The 22,893-nt window shown below is 44.2% G+C and overlaps 1 protein-coding gene across 2 annotated transcripts; it reads right to left on the reverse strand.

Moving 5' to 3' along the window:
- Positions 1-1,515: 1,515 nt before the first annotated feature.
- LOC125985322 (solute carrier family 22 member 23) lies at positions 1,516-22,088 on the reverse strand. 2 transcript variants are annotated; one of them, XM_049748046.2, is made up of 10 exons: positions 21,098-22,088; positions 16,606-16,709; positions 16,358-16,512; positions 9,798-9,966; positions 8,823-8,950; positions 7,922-8,024; positions 6,632-6,867; positions 6,264-6,296; positions 5,914-6,037; positions 1,516-5,169 (listed from the first exon to the last, which is right to left on the reverse strand). In XM_049748046.2, exons 1-10 carry the CDS (start codon positions 21,569-21,571, stop codon positions 3,993-3,995), a joined length of 2,703 nt encoding a protein of 900 aa, XP_049604003.1. In that variant the 5' UTR covers positions 21,572-22,088; the 3' UTR covers positions 1,516-3,992. The 2 variants fall into 2 exon arrangements, with proteins under 2 accessions (XP_049604003.1, XP_049604005.1); XM_049748048.2 differs by lacking the exons at positions 16,358-16,512; positions 16,606-16,709; positions 21,098-22,088 and adding an exon at positions 10,063-14,419.
- Between the last annotated feature and the right edge of the window lie 805 nt (positions 22,089-22,893).

A 22,893-nucleotide genomic window follows, 5' to 3' on the forward strand; every position in this document is an offset into this window, starting at 1 on the left:
CATGTTGGAATGCGGCCCCGAGGACTAGAGCTTGACACCTGTGACCTTTGACCATGATATTTCCCTAATAAAGTGGCCTGTTATTAGGTACACTTGAAAATGGCGGTGTACCTAATGGAGTGTCCGTGTGATTCCCTCGTTAAGTGCACCTGCGTGAAAACTTTTAGCCACTTTCACGTTCAAAAGGAGCTCAAACTTTTCACGCACCTGCACTTAACGAAGGTAACTTGGAAAACATATTGGAACGCGGCCCCGAGGACTAGACTCTTATTAGGTACCCTTCAAAATGGCGATGTACCTAATGGAGTGTCCAGGTGACGTCACAGATCAAACGCCCAATCAGAAAGTGGGGGTGAGGGCGGGTGTGGCACTTTTCACTTTTGGTGAAGCTTTGATCATGATTTTTGATTATTTGATTTTATCAAAAGAAAAGAATGATGAAAAAAAGATGACCATGAGACTTTTTTGGGGGGAGAAATTGACCATATATAGTAAAGCTTTTAATTTAAAAAAAATAACAAATAGTAAAACTTCATTTTTGTAGGAAAATGACCATGTATCGTAAGGCTTTTTTTTAAATAAAAAAAAAGGATGATGAAAATAAAGATGACCATATATAGGAAGGCTTTTAATATAAAAAAATGTAAAAATAAATAAATAAATAGACCATGACCATGTATAGTTAAAGCTTTAATTTAATAAAAAAAAGAATGATGAAAACAAAGAAGACCATGTATAGTAAGGCTTTTTTGGGGGAAAATTGACCATTTTTCATAAATAAACGACCACCTATAGCTTTAAAAGACCACATACACATTTACTGTTCGCACAGCGGAGATGGCATGCAATCCCGTTCCCCGACCTCGGGCCTGCAAACCACGACAGCGCGTCACCTCGCTGCCCTTATAACATTTTTAATAACAAGAAGTGATATGAAAGTCCCGGGTCGGGCTTTAAAAGGCAGCCTAAATCAAAGTTCTCCTTTTGTCTCACATCCTGTTTGGCTGGGGATTGAACGTCAGCCTTCAAAGCGTGTTCACTCTATGTTCTTTCTTCCCACTCATGCACATTGCTGTTCCTTTTTTACTGTCCCGGCGAGCTATTCATTAAGCTGCCCTTTGTCCTCTACGAGCCGAGCAGAGGTTGCCTTTGGCAAGCCATCTAAATCCTGTTGTTGCATTTTAGGGGTGGGAGGGGTGTCTGTATCATGTGTGTGTGTGTGTGTGTGTGTGTGTGTAGTTGTAAGACAATTGATAGCACTGCTGCAATATACATTAAGCTTCAGTCAGGAGGAAAGCATGTTAACAGTGGGGGCATTCTTCCTGCACGGCGGCCCGTTGCCTAGCAACCTCATTGTGTCCCCTGCAAGGAAATTGTCCAAACAGGATTTAGAGTTTGTAGCAGGATTGGGTTACAAAGAGTCACACAGTCAGAGTCCAACTCATTCTTACTGCGTCATGCCGCCGCAGCAAGGCAACACATTTTCCTTCAGTGACACACAAAGTGGACAGCCGATCAATAAATAGTGGTTTATTCTGACAACAGGTATGGCTTATATACAAGTGCATGTAAGAATTCTCAAAGTCTAACCAAACATTCAGAAATCATAAACAATACAATCCAGTTTTTTTTTTTTTTACATTCATTCAACTCTTTCTTAGAGGAAGGAGGCCGAACCTGAACACTTGATCACCTTTCACACGTTTCGCCTTCATCCTTCATTTTTACATTCACTGTTCCACTTGTCCTCCACATGATCTAACTGGATCGGATGTCCGCTCAAATGCTTCCGCCGGTGCTAAATTGTCATATTGCAGACGCTTCAGTCGGCACCGTGCAGAAGCTTGATGAGATTTGACACAAGCGTGTCGTTTGTTATTTTAAAATGGCTGCTGACGCACACACACTAAATGGAAGGAAGTCTGGATTAGCAATTGGGCAAAGAAAGCTCCTTTTTCCCTTTTTTCTTCTTATTGAACTTATGTACCATGTAGTCGGGCCACATACGAATGGAAACTGCAGAACAGAACCATGAAAATAAAGTGAATTTTAGTAGGGGTTATTTCATATTAATGAAAGTAAGAAAAAAAAGACAACCAAATTTCTGGTAAAGCAAAAAAAAAAAAAAAAAAAAACCCACCTTTTTTTCCTGTACAATGAGTATTTTCTCATAATCCATTTTCTATTATTATTTTCTTTCTCATACCTTTATTGTCACGTTTGACTTTTTAGCAGGTCAAACAATTGGCCAACATTTTTGTTGCTTTCTTCTCAGTGTGCCTCTACCATTCCATCAATGTGATGTCACATGATTGCAGGGAATTTGTGCTTTCAGGTGTGTAGCAGCATCAGACAACTGGCATGAAAATTTCACAACTTGGATCGTCCATCGAGGATTGCCACCTTGAAAAGCGACAACAGCAAAAAGCACGCTCATATTTTGATTCAGGCTGCGTTATATGTCACACAGGAAGGAAGCATGGGAGGGAGGAAGGAAAGAAAAACAAAAAAAACAAGCACAATCTTGTTGTCAGTGCATTTGGAGGAAGAACGTTGTTGGAAAGTACCTGGTGTTTTTTTTTTTTTTTTCCGTGTTTTCATGAATGCACCACAAGATTGTCTCCGGAGAGGGCCGCTTTCTGTTCCTCCCTGGGCAAATTCCACGCGATAGAATGAGGGCGGCAACCTTGAGTCATATTTTTAAAACAAAACAACCAAAAAAAATATCTTTGTCTGGCTTTGGAGTTTTTACAGTAATGATGCTTGGTTTGCTTTATGAGCACTGTTGTAAACAAGACGATCAAGTATTGACGGAAGAGTCAAGTCTTAGAAAGCAGTTGAGTTGTGCGTGGATGTTTAAAAAATAAAATTGCTTTTTGCCTGATGACTGTTGTGTGTCATGTCAGCAATATTGCAAGATGAAGCTTTGTACATTTATCAGGTCAATCATAGTTTTCCATTTGGTTTACACTCCCACACACACACACAATTATGCACTTGCTGACAAAATCACTACAAGATTACGACATTTTGCTTTGAACCAAAAAAAAAAAAAAAAAAAGACACTTTTGTATGCAGCTCCTTCTCATTGCCTCCATTGATCCAATTCACTCCGTCCGCATTCAGTCTATGGCAGGGGGCTGCACAAAAAGAAGCCCCCAAAACATGTAATACTCATTTTTGGCACCATTTGAACATTTTGGTTTTCTGGTTCGCCGTTGCCTGTGATTGTTTACTTGGGGAGTAACCCCAAACAAGTCTTATTCTTCCTCACCTATCCGAGCAGTTTATGATGGCCCAAATGAGCAGCTTGAATAGTTAACAAAATTATTGTTTAGCTTTCTGTTGTGGGTAATTTGACAAGGACCGGCAGACAACTCAATTATTAGTCATTTACAACATAAATTTTCTAATAATTGTTGCACACAGAATTATTTTTCAAGGTGGTGATGTTTTTGTCCCACTGAATAAATGCACTTGAGTTCAAAGTTGGATTTTACTCTTTTTTTAAATGTTAGTCTTGTATTGTTAAAAACAAAAATGAATTTATTTAAAGCTAAAGAACACATGTTAAACAGGGGCTCCAATAATTACGGAGGGCAGTGTTGTATTTTTGTCTTCTGCATGGGCTCGATAAAGGTGGGGAAACTATTTTTGAGAACGTGGCCTACTAAATGTGCTAAGCACAAACACTTATTCACTTGGACTTCTCAGCAGCATTTGTCGTCACGTTCTGACACTTGCTTCTGATTGACGCTTGAGATTTTTTTTTTTTTAATTTGTCCATCAATGGAGTTTATAGGCTGGTGATTTTTTTTTCTTTTTTCCTGTGACATAAAAAAAAAAAAAAGGGAAACAATGCCATCATAAAACAGTCTCTTGTGCAGGAAAAGGAAAGGGATCGTCTTTAAAGACCAGCCAACTCCAGGCTGACACGGCTTTTTTCTTTTTTTTTTTTTTAAGTACGAGGGGATTTGTTTCCCGCATCATCATCACGACGATGCCACGCCGTTGAGGGCGTTGCTTTCTGTGCTGGCGCTGATTGACAGCACGCCAGAGTCGATGGGGGAGGAAACTGTACAGACCATTAGAGAGGGGGGAGATGCTCCTGAAGTGCTGTGATCTGAGTCTGAGTCTGGGGAATCCCGTAAAGGATGTTCAGTCAATGTGGTCGCCTCAGCTGCAGCGGCGGCCGGTTCTGTAATGGGGGGAGCGCCGGGCAGAAGAGGCAGGGAAGGAAATCGGGAAGGCGACGTGTGGCCAGACGAGGGTAAAACGGAGTCTGGAACGGGAGAAGGTGGGGGAGAAAGATCGTCGCCACAAGGGGGTTCCGGCGGAGGGGACGGTGGCGTTAATTCATTCTCTACTTCTAAGTAGATGTCTGAGCAATGGGACTCGATGTCCGGGGAAGGGGGTGACGGGGACGCAATGTCCGGGGCAGGGCGTGACGGGGAAGGGGGGACAGTTACGGTGTCCTCTGGCGACGGTGGACCCGATTCCATGGGTGGAGGGTCGTCGTCCAGCTGATCGGGGGATTCCGGCGGGGGCTCCTCGGAGGCCGGGTCCGGAAGAGCTTCCAGCGTAGGGGACGGATGCAGAGTGTCGTCCGTTTGGAGGACAACGGCGCGAGTCGGCGGCTCGATAGAAGCAAGGACAACCTCTGAAGGCTTATCCTCGTCCGACAGCAAGGGGTGCGAGGGCTCAGGCGTGGAAGACAGGAGGTGCTCTTTGCTGGCATGGATGGTGTCGTCTTTCGTCGGTCCCGTGCGGGCACCATCGTCCTCGTCGGGGGCGTTCAAATCGGCAGCGGACGAGGCGGCAGAGTCCATAATGGAGACGCCGGCGGCGGCCGCCTCGTGCAGCGGCGTGTCGTGCACGCGCGTGTAGTCTCGGGCGCTCTGGGAGGGCACCAGCAGGAGGCGTTGCTCGCCGGGCTTGCGCGGCGGCAGCAGGGGCTGGCGCGTGTAGCTCTCGCCGTCGGCCAGCGTCTCGGGCAGCGGGTGGTAGCGCGTCTCGGGCAGGAGCAGGATGCAGATGATGCAGATGAGCGTACAGCAGGCGAAGATGATGTGGTGCAGGAAGTAGCCCTTCTGGTTGTGCAGCTCCATGATGGGCGCCGTCAGCATGCCGAAGCCGGCGCTCGCCAGGACCAGGCCCAGGCCGCCGCCCCTACATGGAACAATGAATACCGTCAAAAACTGTCAAATCTTGAATGAAAACCTCATTAAGAACCCTGATAATAGTCTTCCAGCATGACAATGCACCAAGATACATTTGCATGTTGCCATGGCAACAAAGGAGTGGCTCAAAATAAATGCGTTAAGGTCACAGATTGGCCTAGTTAGTCTACAGCCTTCAACCTGAAGAGGGCGGTGAAGCTTCGATTTTCCCAGAGAGGTTCTTCTCACATAATTCATAAAAAAAAATTAAAAAAAAATACACGATAGAGACTGTTTGTTAATTTCTTTTGTATTTTACAAACTCAGCAGGCAATCATATCACTTCCCTCACCGTGAAATCTTAGGAGAACCCATTTTAGACAGCAGAATGTGCTGCAGCGCCACTTTATTTGCCAGGCGGCACTACTTGCCATCCAGCAGGTGGCGCCCTTGATGTATTTTGCAAACTGCAGCCTAGCTTACATAAGCTTACAGTAACCCTCATGCAGTGCTCAGAGGGGATTTGCCTGCTGCCGCCTTCATGTGACAGTGAAGGTGACAAAGAAAAAGTCTCAGGCACATGCTCAATTATTTCCCCTCAGTTTTGGCCCTACATTTGAATCAAAGTGGAAATGTGGTTAACCTACGCTCATGCGGTAGAAAAGGCATAACTACAGTAATAATTGTATGAAAACAATTCTAAGCCTTACATATAAAGCAATTAAATGAAAAAAAATGTTGTCGTGGGTTTTACCTGATGACGGTGGGTGTGATCTCAGCACAGAAGAAGATGCTCAGGTTGCTGACGGCGTGGGAGGAGAACATCCCGATGATTGAGAAGGCGATGGAGAAGTTCTTCGTCAGTGTGCTTGAGCTATCTACACGCAAAAACGAGCATGTGTATTATCATTTGGTTTCCAGTCATCATTTTTAAATGCATCATTACAACGAAAATACATGGCAATCCAGCATTGTGGTATTGTTAGAGTGTGGCAGCACATCCAGCCACTAGGGGCACTCTAGCTGCACACATGGATTTGGGCCTCTTTTCTTTTGACATGCAATGAATCCAGTTCATAGCCAAAAGCACCCAAATAGGCTTACCTATGTTGAGATGGGTGCTGTACTTTCCCAGCACTGAAAGAGAAATCAGGAGAAAGGGTGTGTCACTCGTGAGCGATCAAACACAAAAGCTCATCACAACACAAAAAAAGTGTGATGTGTTGACACCAGTTGAACATTAAGTCAAATGTAACTGAGTAAACGGACTTGTGTCCTGCTGGTACACATTGACCACAAGAGCCGTTTGCGCTGGTGTCCAAACGCTCCATTATGAGTAGCTGACATGAGCGCGGGACACGCCTCGCTGTGCAAGCACTGGACATTTCATTAGGTACGCCTGCATAATCACATTTGAACACGATCCGCCCGGTTGAACACAGGAGAGTCGTCCTTTGTATCACAAAACTCACAGTTGGGCAGGCCTAGCTGCAGCAAGGACGCCAACGCGGTGATGATCATGAACGTGAGGAGGCCGCCGCGCCGGCCCATCAGGCCCACCGCCGGGCACAGCGCCAGGCAGGATGCCACCGCGATGCCCGCCATGGTGTAATAGTCGACGTAGAAGTCGTGGAACATGGTGGTCTCCTGGGCCTCAGGGTCCATCATGCTGCGGGCAAAGCAGTGGTGGATCCCGTAGCCTGTTAGCCTAGAGGCAAGCAAATACAGACAATGTCAGCAAGTCATTGATTTAAACAAATAATGTTGTAAAATTGCAACATTTGAATGTTGTCCAAACATCAAGCTTAATTTTCTATTGTATTTATTCTTATCGGTTTTTTATTACCATTTTTTTTTAATCAGAGATGCGAATAAACTTCTTTTTTTTGCATCAATTCTGAATTTTGACTTCTAATTTTGCAATTCGTCTTTCAGTCCATACAATCTATTGTTTCAAATGAATATCACTGTAAAGTAGCGACTGAGAAGTCAACCCGATCTAATAAAACAACATTTCAAGGTCCGCTGTGCTGTTGTGTAATCCACAATGTACTTTGTCAACACACACATGTTGACACACAAGCGCGCACGCGCACCCTCGGCACCAGGATACACAAAAAAAGCAGAGGCCGCACTCCCTCTCTGTGTGTGTGTGCGTAACGTTTTATAAGGACGGCCGCTCATGTAAAATTTACGCCGAATTGAGGAGTCAGCGACGCGATATGCTGTGGTGAGTGTCTGTACGTGCTAAAGAGCCGGTCAGGGATGGAGGGAAAAGGAGAGAGCAGGATAAAAATGGAAAAGGAGGCACTCTTGTTGAAGAACAAAATAGCTTAGCGGGGAAAGAATTGAGGACCGCTGATCAATATGTATTAAGTTAGCAAGTGAACATTTGAATCCGAGGATGGATTTAGGGTCGCCCCATCGACGCGAGCTTGGCAGCGTTAAAAAGATTGGTGAGACATTTGTGACATTAGTGGCGTGTCCGTCATAAAACGAGCAAAATAATTTTCAGCGCTCTGGAGCTGCTTTCCCCTCATTTGCATCGACGGCGAGGAAGAGACAACAGCAACTAACGTGATATAACATTAAATATTTGCATTATTTATGTACTGCTATTATTGCTTGCTTCCGCTTAATGATTGCGTGTCTTGAATGTAAACACAGCAATATTGGATGTGTTGAAATGTTCATGGATGTTGACCCCACCCCAAAAAAACAAATCGGATACAGCTACAGAACACGCGTCAAAAAACACTTACGAATTGAAGCAGAGCACAACAATATTCTTCCACAGGTTCCTTGTCCGGGCCATTTTCACGATGCAGGTCTTTTTGGGCTTGCGTTGAAGCGCTCTCTGCAATTCTGGGAACACAAAAGTTCAACTCACAGAGGAGTCCAATGGAAGCGACATACACAAATGAACATTTGAGCTTTCGCTAATACCATAAATTAGCCTATAAGCCGCTACTTTTTTCTCAAATTTTGAACCCTGAATCACGAATTTTAGCTGGTGCGCCTTACAGTCCGGTGCCGCTTATAGTCCAAATATTACGGTATATTAAAAAAATAAACTTGTTCTTAAATGAGTTTCCGCTGACACAATTGACCTGGATTCACAACACAGCCAAAACAATTGGTAAGTTAAAAAATATATATATTAACAAGGTTTCTAAGAGTTGCATTTTTAGCTCCTGCTAAAGAAGTTGCCATCACCGCTCCCACCAACAGTATCTCGCCACCAAACTCAACAAAATGAGCATGAGTGAGAGAGCCAGGTGTGACATTTCACCCGACAATTTCCAAGAAGCTCCTAAACAAACCTCATACTTAGCGCTCGGGTGTTTCCACGTGAAGTCGGTTAGCCATGTGACGGCATTTCGCATTCCGTGCCTGCGAGGTTATCGCTGGCCTGATCAGCTCTTGCATTGATCCGCAAAGTTCCAAGCAATACGCTCAAGGCCTGAGATCAGCACGGCATGGGATTGAGTTCCCTCTTCAATTGATTGTTCCGGATGCATCTGAGCTTTTTTTTTTTTTTTTTTCTTTTTTTTTTAAAAGGCTACAATGAAACGCAGTGTTCAAGGAAGTGAGAAGGAGTCTATAAATCTGTGCCGCCGAGTGACAAAGCATTTTTAAAAAAAATTTTTTTAGGGGGTTTACCTGGGAGGATGTTGTCGGGATCCTGCTGCATATTGACGCAGTTCTTCTTAGCGATATGTCCCATGATCCACTTGGAGCGGCAGTACTGCTGCGTGGCCAGCAGCCAACGCAGTGACTCAGGGAAGATCCTGACAAGTAGATGAGAGGGAAGTTCTCACTTAGCAGTGGCGACAAATGAGGCCGGCTGGAATGAAAGCTTATTTTCGTTTCCAAGCGGGATATGCCGCACTGTTAAACCTCATTTTTCTTATCTGTGCTGCCACGTTGGGCTGAAAATAAAAATGCTGGAGGAAATCGTTGCTAAGATGATCGATTGAACGTTTTGCATCTTCTGTCCCAACCACACCAAGTTTTGTATGGATCTTAATTATTTACTTGTGTCTAGGGAGGAAAGCTTTACTTCTACAAACAATTTATGGTAGAGATGTACAAAAATAGTGTTTATAAATTGAAATAATTACAATTGGTACCTATTTTGTTCCATCTATTTGAGGCAGGCATTTATTTGCATGACGTGGCTGGCGCGCCAATATTTTGTCTGACGCCTGCATTCCATCATCCTTCCACTGAATTGGAAAGGCCCGTCAATCAGCCGAGCCCACTCATGTCTATTATATCTCCATTACTGCTATTTGATCGGGTTAACTCTTTCCAGAGCTGCTGAGCGGAACCATTTTAGCTTGCGCAGGTCGGCCTTGGAGGGACGCCACATTTCGGCATACAGACGGCAATAAAATCTAATTCCCTACGAGTTTGTCGACATCAGCAGTGTACGATCCAAGACGGAGTGCGTTTCTGGATGGTGGTCTCCACTCTCGGGCAAGGTCACTAGAAAAAGCGTGTCGCGTTGAATCACCTGCCGGAAAATGTCTCGTTCTCACTTTTATCATCGATAAAGCACATGGAATATGCTGTACATGGGTCCTGGGCTCACCCGCTTTAGCAAAAAATTGTACCTGGCTCACCAGGACTCACCAGATGTAGGACAGCATAAGCAGCAGGGGGCAGATGATGACGGCCTGGAGTACCTGCCAGTCACGGCACAGGTAGGCCACACCCGGCATCAGCAGCTGGCCGCCCAGCATCACAAAACTGGCCACCATAGTCATGGAGAAGCGCCAACCTGGTAAGCACAGCTCGATCCCTAGTGGGGGAAACAAAACAAGACAGCGTGAATATCATCGCAGACTTGCAGGTTGTGACATGAATTTAAATGGTGATGTCATTCTTAGCAAAACACCTCTAGCACTGAAGTGAGGTGATGATTCATTGATGGGGCGTGCTACGTCTTCTACCGTGTTGTTAGCATGACTCGAAGGAAACGCCTGCATCCCGATACAAAACCGAATCTGCAACTTTGAGGATGACAAATGACGACCGCAGCTTTGAAGTCGACAATAGGGTGTCAACATTCTAAATCGACAGCTGCTGTTATGAGATTGAACAAGAGTGTGCTGTTGTGAGAGGGCGAGAGAAGAAGAAGAAAAAAAAAAAAAGCGTCCTTGTGCTCATTTGTCCGCTATTAGAATGGCAGCGATTCATTCTGGCATTAGCATTCACACCACACGGGCTGAGAGCCATCACAGACAGTGGAGTCCTTTAGCGGGCACCACAGTGGGAAGGCTTCACAACACAGCCCCGGAGGGTGAACAGCACCGCATTGGCGCTATTCTCACATTGTCCATCCATCCATCTTTTTAAATTCTCTGCTCAGCCAGAATGTGAACGCTCGCTCAAATGGAGTTTTCAAGGTGACAGAGGCCATCATAATAGGGTGGGTGTCGGGAGCTAGCCGTCCCGCTCCATTCCAGCAGAAAAAGACTGGAATTTCAATTAGGAAGTGCCCCCCCTCTCTCCCTCCGGTCAGGCCATGAATTACGTTCTCTGTCGGTGGACGGCATCGCGGCTAGCACGACGGGGCCGATGAGTGGAGAGCAGGGCAACGGGTGCACGACCCGCCGAGTCTCACCCGACTCAACTTATTGCGAGACGGTTCACTGCTCGCGGAGTGCAAGGGATTAGAATTCCTCCTTTTGGTGGTGGGCGGCATTGTTGGAGAAACGGGCCAGTCAGTCATTACCGGGCAGTCTGAGAAAGCGCAAGAGTACAGACATGTCACGTCGGCGTACGATGCTGACCAAAGCTTAAAAAGACAAATCAGAGAAAAATGAAAACAAAAGCAACCTTGAGCTCCTTTCCACATCACGTTGACCCTAATCTATTTTCACCCCCCTGACTCATTGGATCAGCATTCGCACAATGCGGATCTTGAGCTAGTGGCCAACTGACATAAATCTCTTGCTGGCCAATTCCACAAAGTCAAAAATGTTGGCACCAAGTTCAAACCAATCAATAATACAACCAGTTACGTTGCATTAAAGTAATTGATGGAAATGTCTCAATCTAATTGCTTCCATCTTGGGCGGAAAGGTTCCATTAAAGAAATTTGTTTTCGAAACTTGTAGTAAAAAAACTGACATCTAAGTCTTCAACTTTCCAGGTTGTGCCTTACTGTACTTTCCCGTCCAATTATGATGTAATCAACACGACCCGGGAGCCAATTAGCAACAGTAATCCCCAAAGAAGCTTTGACTGCTTTGCTGACCGGCCGAAGCAGAAAATGAACCGCATACGAGCCGCGGTAGATGTTTAGCGCGGCTCAGCTTTATTGTTTTACTCAGTTGAGCGCCACAAACGCTCACTTCCTGTAGCTCAACTGGTTGCTCACATGACGTCCTTCTACAGACCGTTCAGTACTTTCTGGTCTAATGTTTGCGCAAACGTGTGCTTATCTTGGGCCACGGGCCTTTTTGTGGGGCCTCAGAGATAAAAAAAAAAAAAAAAAAAAAGAGAGAAAACAGAAAAACAACAGTTGTCCTTCTGTGTCTTGCCTTCACTTGAACTGCAAAAAATAGCATGTGCACACACTCAGCAGGTTTCAAGGGTTGGGCAATATGACGAATAGTAGCTAGCCGCAGCTTGTTGAATCCTTCCTTCCGACTTCTTTTTTTTTTTTATCACAAAAGCAATGTTTGTTCTCTAAAAATTAATCGTTAGGTGGAACGCAACAACACACGCAGATTGTCCTGAAGTGATTGCAACCAAATTGTGGTATTTCACATAAAGAATAATGTGTAGTGACCTCAGTGATATTTGATTCCTTTTCCAAGCCAATAAAACATCGTCAAAATTCAAGACAGACTCGTCTCTGGAAAGCTGAAGTCCTTTACGGAAATGGACCAAAGCGAGCTCAGCCATGTGCAAAGCTGCTGATTAGTTTTGGCTGGCGCTGAGTGACAGGCCAGTGCAGCATTGTCAGCACTGATCTGCAGCCAGCCGGGCTTGCTGCCGGCCGGCCAGACTGGACTGGACGTCCTACAGATGGAGGAGTGAGGAAAAGTGCTTTGTCAGTGCGAGGAGGAGGCCAGCTTTAGCGCAGAAGCCGAAACCACTTTAAGACACAGATCATTTCAATTGCATTAAAGACATTCAGTGCTCCCTAAATCTTAATTCTTCATCTTATCAAGATATTTTGCACCATTCTTTGCTTCCAGCTGTGTGGGTACTTTTACTCATTGAAGTCGAATAGATTGACTCTTGGTAAATTTGGGATTAAAAAAATATAAAAAAATAGGCCTGTGCTTGATAATCTGTCGGAATGGAAAACATGTCCAAAACATCATGTAGCTCCTTTACGATATAATTTATGTATTTTACATTTTAACGACTTGGTTGTATTACTAGGAATGATTTAAAGATGGTGACACTTTAACAGTTTCCCACCTTAGCAAAGCCTGTTAATAGCATCTCATTGACATTCATCATAAATCATCGAAATGTGACGTATTCCTACCACTAAATCTTTGAAGAGCTTTTCCACAAATGTCGCTTATTCAAAAATAGTCTCTCGTTTAGCCTTGGCAAAAAAAACAAAAAACCTCGGGCACCGTCAATACCGAGGAGCAATGAAAGGGAGCTATTGACGATTAATAAGGTCATCGCTATTGATCGTGGACGTGAGCTGTGCTGCCAAAAAGCTGCAGGTCACCACCTTTTTAATTCATCTGCTTAAAAGTGTTAGCCATTAAAAAAAAGTGGAGTAAAACACTAGGCTTGGGTGAGTGTTTCCTTTTGAGTATATTTGTCTGTTCTGACCTTAACCCTTGTACTCCCATACATACACACACACACACACACACACACACATATACACAAACACACACGGTCAGCACAAAAACAAACCATCGGCTCCGTGGGAGGCACCAAAAGATAACAGCAAGCCCAAAAAAAATAAAAAAAAAAAATAAATCTTGGAAAATGTTCACAATATCGACTTGAATTTCTTCGATTTTTATAAAAGCCAAACAATAGCTGCCCACGCTGATTTGGTCAATCACAGGACTTCACTGAGGAATTTGTGGGATAGCTTGAGGTGACGTGACACAAACAGGGAAGTGTTTTTTTGTTTCAAATGACAGACAGACAGACAGACAGACAGACAGACAGACAGACAGACAGACAGACAGACAGACAGACAGACAGACAGACAGACAGACAGAAAGTGAAGTGGAGTCATAGCAGAAGAGGCTTTGCTGAGCATGCACGGAAAGGAACTTTAACCCTCCTTGATAGGGAGAAACATGCACCTTTACCCATTTATCAAGATGACGAATGGGGCCAGATTGTTTAAGGGCGGCGGGGTCAAGAACGTGGCAAATTATCACAGAGAATTGAAAAAAATAAAAGAATACTTCTGAGAGAAAAATACCCCAAGAAGAGTCTAACAATATAACAAAACATTACATTGAGCTAACCAAGCAAAATGCTACATCTAATAAAATATAATGGACAGTAATCTAACGATTAAGTTGGCATCCATTTTTTTACATGATTTTAAACACAGCATAACGTATTCATTTCAATAATAAAAAAAGCACAGCAGCAGTACAGCTGCTCTCGCTTCAACTGAAAATTGAAATCTAAAAACATTTAAAAACATCAAGTAGTGCTGTAAACACACACACGCTCAATGTGAACATGTTTGAACAGGTGTTGCAGCTTAATTCTCCACGCTAATATGAGAACATCTCATGACACCCGTCTGCGCTCATCCAGCAAACAAAATGGAAGCTCCTTGTGTGGACAAACAACCACGGAGCCTCGTCGCCGTTTTGCATGAATTTTGTGCGTCAACAGGCGGGAACGGGGATGTCCCCATATTACCTGGCTAACCTGACAGAGTGGAAACAACCAAACAGAACATAGGTAGCTTTTTTTTTTGCCCACTATATAGAATGACTCACAACTTAGCAATCTTATTACTTGAGCAGACGGAACTTGACAGCAGCAGAAATGCTTTTAAAAAAAAAAAAAAAAAAAACATCATGACACATTCACACATTCATTCTGCATTTTCCTCGCTCTTCTTCCTCTCTCATGCACTCACACATGAGTACGCGTGACATGCCCATTCGGACGCGTCAAAAAAGCGAGGAGAAATATCGCTTCTGGCAGCCCAGCGCGTACACAGACTGCTCACAGCGAGTAAACATTATAAACAAGTGTCTTTTGCTTAATTAATGAAGGCTTTATCACGCACAGGCCCATTCTCGTATCTAACCGAATCACTGCTGTAAAATTACGCAATACGACTTTTCATTTGAACGGATGCAAAATCACAGGTGAGGATGCTTGCCAGCTCCGTCAAATATTGAAACAGGCAGCATGTCCGCTTCCCTTCTTTTCCCTTTTCATTCTTTTTCCTTTATTTTTCAGTGTCCCTGCACGGCGCATAGCGTCAGTAGCTGCACAAGTGTCACATCATATCAGCCATGTTTGAACCCGTTCAAAAGCCTCAGCACGCCACGCCAGGCCAGTCTGGCGTGCACATTGTCCAGCAGCTTTTTTTTTTTTTTTAATTTTATTTTAACCAACCGTAATTAACGTGGTATCATCTACTTCACTGCATTATCACAAATGAAATACTGGAAAAAAAGGAGGATTAAAGCTTGACACTCTCAGTTTAGGTTTACTGTCAAATTAAACATATGACAAAGACAAAAAAAATGATATGCGGTTTTAAAAGAACCACACAGCTTATCTTAAGGGTAATGCTAAAACGGGCAATAATTAGAATCTACGCGGCCTTGTTACAATCCTTTCAGCAATCTCACTCGGGTTTTCGGAATGAGATTCATAATAGCAATCTCACTTGAGGGTTACGTCGAGATTCGACCTTGTGGAGTTAAAAGTTTGGTCCTTTTTGGAGATGCAAACTTTGATGTTATGCTAATCTTCACTTGTTCATTTTGTCCTTCTGTGAAGTCGACTGTATGGATTCCAGCCACATACCGATGGGCCCGATTTGTGCGCTCAAACTAAATGGCTCATTTCCTGTTTGATGTCAGGGTTGGCTTCTTTGGACTTTTCCGTGTGTCTTGTTATGACAAACCCATCAGAATTCCCGTCCACCAGACATACTCGTGTCATTTTTTTTTCTTCTCAATCGAGGTGTTACTGAGCATCTTTTTGTTGAAGGTCCTCCAAAAGCACCGAACGCTCAGGTCCTAAATACTCTCCCTGTCTGTTTAGGGGACGCAAAACGATCAAGCGCAGCATTATACATGAAGGAGACTCAACGGCACGTGGATAGATGATCAAGGAAGGAAGGAAAGGGATTAGTGTTACATCCCCACTGTGCACAGACCAATGCTGGGAGAGTGCAAACAAATCCAGCCCAAAAAACCCCTCTGAACTTCAGATGACCGTGACGCTTTTTCCTTTATGGCACGCTGTCCATGTACGTTTTTAAGCGAATGCTTAAAAGAGAACGCCTGGAGGTCAGACAAGATTGATTATTCCTGCTAATGTGTTATTGAATGACCGTCCCTTAGTCTCAGAGCACTGGCAGAGTTTTGTCAATACAGATTGGCTCCAGCGTAAATATCAAGTGTCGCACAAAAACACATCAGAAATACAGGCGGGCCCCCATGGAACAGACAAAAACTCATATTCCAAAAAAAAAAAAAAAAAAAAAAAAAAAAGCTTCAGCAAACGTGCAGGTGTGCTTCACACTCCTGGGCAATAATATTGATTTGCTCTTCGTAAATTACATCATATGGACTTCAAGAAAAAAAATCAAAACATATAAAAACATGTTTATAGCTTTAACAGCTGCCTTTAAAGTTATGGTCAAATTAAGACGTTGCAACGACTAATACCGTATTTTCCGCACTATAAGGCGCACCTAAAAACCTCCAATTTTCTCAAAAGCCAACAGTGCGCCTTATAATCAGGTGCCTTATATATGGACCAATGTTGAGCCACTACAGCAGGCGTGTCCAAAGTCCGGCCCACGGGCCAAATGTATATATCGTATATATGGACACATTTTTAAAATGGGCCATTCATTGAAGGTGCGCCTTATAATCCGGTGCACCTTATAGTACGGAAAATACGGTACTTGAGTAAATGTAAAGCACGGCTGGTGAGAGCATTTCATAAAAGCTCAGAGGAAGTAGCGCCACTGGACTTACTGAGGACGTAGAGTGAGAGTGTGATGCCAGACAAGCAGAAGCCTTCAAAGAATCTCAGCGTGCTGAACATGGGAACGTTGACGGAAAAAGCCACAGTGAGGCCGAACACCAGCATGAAGAGCACAGATATGATCAGCACCGGGTGACGGCCAAACCTGCACAATGAGATAGATACAAAGTCGAAATTTGAACTGTCAACAATTTTCAAACACGGTTGATGTAACAGCAACATTCTTGGGATGCCTTACCAGTCCGCAAGGATTCCAAACACCAGGTATCCAAAGATGGATCCCACCAAGAGTGAGAATTTCGCAATGTGAACTTTCCATGACGAGTTGCACACCAGACTCCACTGTAAAGACAATAAATGGAGGCTCAGTTAAAATAATCAGCACGTGAGTCGGTCTTATTTCATTGTAACATTTAAGCTGGCGTGTTGTATTTTTGACAGACTTGGTTGAAATAGAAACATCCTATACTTTTATTATATATTTTTTTTTATTTTGTTACGTGATGGGGGGGGGGGGGGGGGGGGGGGGGGGCTTGCTTTAACCTGCCATGACCTCTATGCCAGTGACCTGCTTTGAATGGAACGCTCCAGGATTACACAGAACCAGCCAGTCATGATCACATGATCCGGGAATGCCACTCATTCAAGCTTTTGGTATCGATGTTAGCCGTGGAAAAATAAAGCAGGGTCGCAAAACAAGTTCCGGTTGAGCAATCGCTTCGCAGCTGGGAGACGGAATGAAAACAAAAGAAAAACAAGATCACTCCGTAGACTGAAACAAAATTGGTTGCGCCCGTTTGAACCAGCACAAAAGTGTTGCTAAAATGTATAGCAGACAGATTGGGGGGAAGTTCATCTTGTCAACATGTCATTAGTGCAATTTTCTCCTGAAGCATTCGTCAATACACATGTATTATTAACTAGGTCCCGAGCTTGTGAATTCTTTGATGGGACCTACATGCTGCAGATGGTGCTAGCATCTTACGCTAGCAAAAAAACGTCGTACACAGGTTTCTCTTTCTGTAAAGTCAATCAAACACCCAAACAACAGCACTCATGTCATTCTTCGAGGTGCTACTATAAGAATATAAATGAACAATCAGGCTCAGTTTAAGTCCCGTCATGCGCAGCTCTTCTGCTACGTGGCCCATTATCGCCGCGTTCTGTTGCTTTGCTATTGTGTTGCTCATTAGAAGATAATGAATAGAAGTCAGTGTGCACTCAGAGTTGGGAAAGACGCGTGTATAAACCTATTCGCAGGCAGAAATGCCAAGCGTGAAGAGCCCGGCAGAGGGGGGCAGGGGAAAGAGACAATCCGTCAAAATCCTCCAAGCGTCTGCTGACTTCTCCTAAGTGACTGCAGCGGAACAATGCTTATGTCAGACACAGAACGTGCGTTGGTGCTGCTTAATTGCTGCGTGAAGAAATGTAGAAAAGGGATCGGGGCTAGCGAACGCTTATTGTGATGTGCGTGGAATCCCTAAAGTCAAACGCGGACTACAGCAGATTTAAACAAGAGGAGGAATACATGGATGAAAAAGAATGAATCAGATGGAAAGAAGCACACAGAGAAAGATGCAGCGAGCGAGAGAGGCTGCGGCATAGTTACTGCCTAGCAACAGTGATAATCAGACCCTTCCAAGTTTTACCTTACCCATGGGTGGAAAATACTGTGGTGGTGGGCGTAAAGAGCGGGCCTTAAAGACAATATCAAGTCAAAAAAGGAAAAGAATTCATGCTTCACTTGGTCTACGTGTAGTGCTGCACTGAAGAACGTTTTTTCTTCCCCTCAATATTTTTAAATAATTTGGAGTATAATCACTAAACAATATTACATTATTGGTAAATAAACAATAAATGTGGAAATGGTTTTGTTTACACAATTTAATCGAGGGATTCATTTACTATTCGATTTCCAACATTTTGCTTTCCGACATTTAAAATTGGCTCATCAACATGGCTAGCCAACATTAGCATGTACGATACATTTTTTTTTCTGCCCTGAAATGTTGCATGTTGCAATGATTTAACAATGACAAATCCGCAAAGCAATGTTGATTTGGCGTCCCACCCATAGTGCATGATGTAATCCAACGCCACCTCTCCAAATGTTCACTGCATTTATCAGAAACAAAGCTGACACGCAGGGTCTTCATCTTCGTTTTATCTGCAGCTAACACCGGCATCATTTGTCCCCATTGACACCGCCGGGTGACGCTCATGTGCGTGCCCTGAGTGGATGAATGGGCGGGGTCACCTCCTTTTTACAGCTGAGACTCTTTCAAAGTGTCCCACACTGATCAGCAGGGGGGAGCGAAGGATGAGGGGGTGAGCAGCTGTCCAAACAGAAGAAAATGGACACAGTACAGTGAGGGCCTCCTCACGGGTGTTCGGCCGACGGTATCATCTTTCACATCTGAGGCCCGGCCGCTTTTTTTGCGTAACGGTCTCCCTTATCACATACTCCCACACCGTAGTCGGGACCTGCGACGCTCTTGGGTCTCGCTCTAATGTTTCAGACTGCAAGTGTGAACCGAGAAGGGTCAGTTACACACGAGAGTAATGATACATTCTCATTTCCGAGGCTCAGTCCAATTAAGATGGACCCTGAGGACGGCTTTGACTCAATTTAGAGCAGGTCTCCACATGAGCCACTTTGGATCCTTTGCCATATCTTGTAAATGCTACTTGCAGTTCCAGTGAGGTGTGGACGTTTTCAGCCATGTAAACGGTACATGATGCTGTATCAGCCCAAATGGCTGGGCCATTATGGAAAGAATAACGATCAGTTTGAATTTGAATTGAATACTGAAATCATGATTAATGAAATGATTATTGTTAGATTACAAAATTCATGTCACTCCCAGAAGTCAATGCAAATTTCCTGTCAGCATGTCAATGGAATTAGCATTAAAGCTAGCAATGTTTTTAAAACAAAAATAATGAAATTTGGTTCGAATTGTGTCATTTCAGCACGTCACTGTTGGAAGGTTTCAAGGTCCTTTCCTCAAGAACAGGAACTCAGTGAGCGTGGCCTCGAGTTGTTCACACATGATCATAAGGGTCCAGTCACATGGGGCATTGGTGCAGGCGTGTGCGTGTGTTAGTCCAGTGTTGACACTTGCCTTACTTACACAGCGACACGGATAGCTGAACCCAATTGTGACTACGCAGTCCAAACACGGGCACAAATGCAGAGTCATCAGTTCCTGCTGCTGTGCCACATCCTATTTTATCTACTTGGAGACGAGAACATGTGACAATACACATAAAGTGGAGCACAAAAATGGGAGGGGGGGGGTGCATTTTTTGGGGTTGGTGCTACCATCGAGTTAATCTCTGCCCCTGACGACCTTGTTACAAGGTTGACATGCATGGTTGAGGTTCGTACAGACCATTTGAGCATGTGGTGTCATCAAGATGACATTGTCAGTGTTTATGCAAAGACAATACAAATTCAGAATGTGCCCAAATGACACCAGCATGGGAAGATGAGCCCGAGTTTAATACTGCAAGACAAAAACATTGATTGTCTGTAAACATTTGTTATTTGAAGGAATATCATTGCCCACAAGTCAGTGCTAATTTCTCATTAGCATGTCAATAGGATTTTATATTAACTTTAGCATTAGCATTTTTTTTTTAATCGAAGCATGTCTTGCATTGAAATATAACTTTTGTGTAATTCTTTTTTTTTTGCAGTTTGCAGACTTTAAGGGGAATTAAGACCATCGTTTTATGCTTGTCTTTTGGGTTTTAGAAATTGGTTAAGAAGAACAACAAGAATAACAAACTTAGCACGTTGTTTAAGCCAGATAACAATCCCTACATTATGGATAAATCAATGATTCTGACCAAAAGATTAAATCAACTCCTGCTCACTTTGGGCCTGAGTCGCTGTGGTTTACTCGCTTTATTTAAATCAGTCATTATTGAAGATGCAGATGGGCTGTTGGCACCATAGCGGACACAAACCCAGGACTCCCTAACCACCATTAGTGCGGAGACGCTTCAACGCTTGTCTTAACGTCAGACTGCGTGTGTGCTGGTAAGCCCGCAAAACTCAACCGGCATTCATTTGGAGAATCTGGATAAGTTCCTCTTGTCTGCTGGCAGGCGCGAACTAATCAAATTGCACTTTCATCTCCATTGATTATCCTTGTCCGCCGCGTGTTGAAGATATGATTACGTTGTCCAATCATGGTTGTTTTACAGACAAATAAGCCAGGTTTTAAATTGCTGTGCAAATCTGATAAAATTACAGCGATGATGCCACATGGAAAAAAAAAGGCACCCACAATGAGCCGTGCCGTGTATGTTGTTTAGTCATGGGGTAGCCGGTGGGGGGTGGGGTGCCGTTTGGTCAGGAGTTGCATTATTCCAGAGCATGCATACGAAATAAAGACCTTTGCCCTAAATCAAACAGCTTCTGTCTATTATGTCCTTTTGTTGTGCCGCTATCGCCAGCAAATTCCACTAGGATTGTCAGTCAGTAAGGTGACACCAACAAATGAGGACCCTTGTCAAAGAGGGCACCATAGAATAAAGAAAGAAAAAGAGGAGCATGGCAATCATGGTTTAGGGGACTCTCGGGGAGCAAATGGTGGAAATGAAGCAGGTGGTCAAGCAAGGACCCTCCATGGGGTATCCCCCTTCCCTCCTCCCTCCTTCCCGCTTGTGCACAATGAATGAATGAATGAATATGTGGGAGAAAAGACAAAACTACTGACCTTAGTGACAACATTCTGGACAAGTCCGGTGTGCATCTCAAAGGTCCATGCGTTGCACATGCACTGCGTGTCATCGCCCGTGTCATTGTGGACGCCAGCAGCCCGCCCGCTCGCGTTCTGCGGGCCACCCGACGCCCAGGAGCGGGCCCACGTTACGTTGCCACCGGCCGCAGCCGTGCTGACGGTCGTGGTCGCGCTGCTGGTGGTTGTGGTGGAAGGGGTGGCGTTCGTGAAAGGTTGGATGCAGGTGTTGTTGGGCTGGGCGAGTAGGAAATTGTCCGAGTACTGACTGAATCCGATAAAGAGCGCCGGGATCCATGTGAGCAGGATCAGCTGTTTCTGGTACTTCCCGAAACCGCCGAGGAAAGGTAAGACCGCGCCGTCGATGCGCGTCAGCGGACCCGGTGACGACGACGACGTGCTATCGGGGGACACGAAGCCGTTCTCCGGTTGATGGTCGTCGGTGTCGGCCATCGCGCTTCCGCCGGTAGATGCCTCCTCGGTTTGTGTTCGCGAAGGAGGGGTTGCAGTGCGCGCCCCCCCTCCAACACCACCACTACGAACACCACCGCCGCCACCCCCCTCCTCCTCCACCACCCCCTCCTCCTCCTTCTCCCCCCACCCTGTCGACTCCACAATGCGTCAATGCGCTCACCTCCAGCGGGGGAGCCACATCAAGTGGACTGTAAGACGCGCTTCTGTTGACGGGAAACACTTCGTCTGCAGCCAGTGTGTGTCGCCGACGCTGCAGGTCACCAATTATACGGCGACCTTCCCTCCAGCCGTCCGGTCCATTGTGTCGGTGCCAGCAAGTGGTTCGAGGTAGTTGAGCTCCCGGAAGTGAGACGCTAGTAACGCACCTGAGCAAAAGGATGCGTGGAGAGGCTGACTCACCTAACATGGCTCCTACCTAGGGACATCCTCCTCATTCACACTTGGCGCGTATTCTTGGTCACTGCAACGAATCAAAAATAATGGGAATTAAATATTTAAAACCTGACGTCAAATGCACTTATTGCATTTAGTATGAAGTTGGTGTTTTTGGAGGGGGCGGGGTTTATTTTCCTTAGGTTTGTTTTGCCACTGACAGGTGCTGACTCCCATTTAACATGAATTTGAATATGATTCGTTAAGTCCCTCTTCCTGCTGGCAGCTATACAATAAATTCCTATTCAAATTCTGAATTCTAATATTATGCAAGTCTAGCCAAGTAAGTGGCTGGTAAGTGGATTTGTGCAGAAGAAGGAACCTCAAAACATTCATCTTCAGTGGATGACAACAAATCAAACTCGCGCTTGATCATGTCAAGTTTTTTTTTTTTTTTAAATATAGTCCTTGATGAATACATTTCGTGTTTAATGTGCATAATTCATTTGAGGTTTGTCTTCCATATTAGACACTATAAAAAGAAGAGTGCATATGAGGCAAACACCCAAAATGGATCGATGATTTTTTGACTAAGTAATAATTTACTATGACATCATTTTATTTCCTGTTTTATGACATGCAGCTTGTGGCTTTACACAGCGTTGCCAAAACATAATGTTTGAACTCATTAAGCTGGCAATGGTGATATAAAATGTTTTATTACATCTTGGTCTAGCTTAAATGAAAATTGAGTTATTCAATTGTAAATACATCAAGCAAACAAAAATAATAATTAAGAGAGTGACGTAAACACACAGGAGGATATAACTCACGAATGGTGTTTAAAGTATGTAAACAAATGCTCATTTTTAATTAAGGACTTTCATCGAGTGCTTTAATAACTACGACCGAAATTAAAAATATGGGGG

The sequence above is a fragment of the Syngnathus scovelli genome, chromosome 17 (genome assembly GCF_024217435.2).
Source record: "Syngnathus scovelli strain Florida chromosome 17, RoL_Ssco_1.2, whole genome shotgun sequence".
NCBI lineage: Eukaryota > Metazoa > Chordata > Actinopteri > Syngnathiformes > Syngnathidae > Syngnathus > Syngnathus scovelli.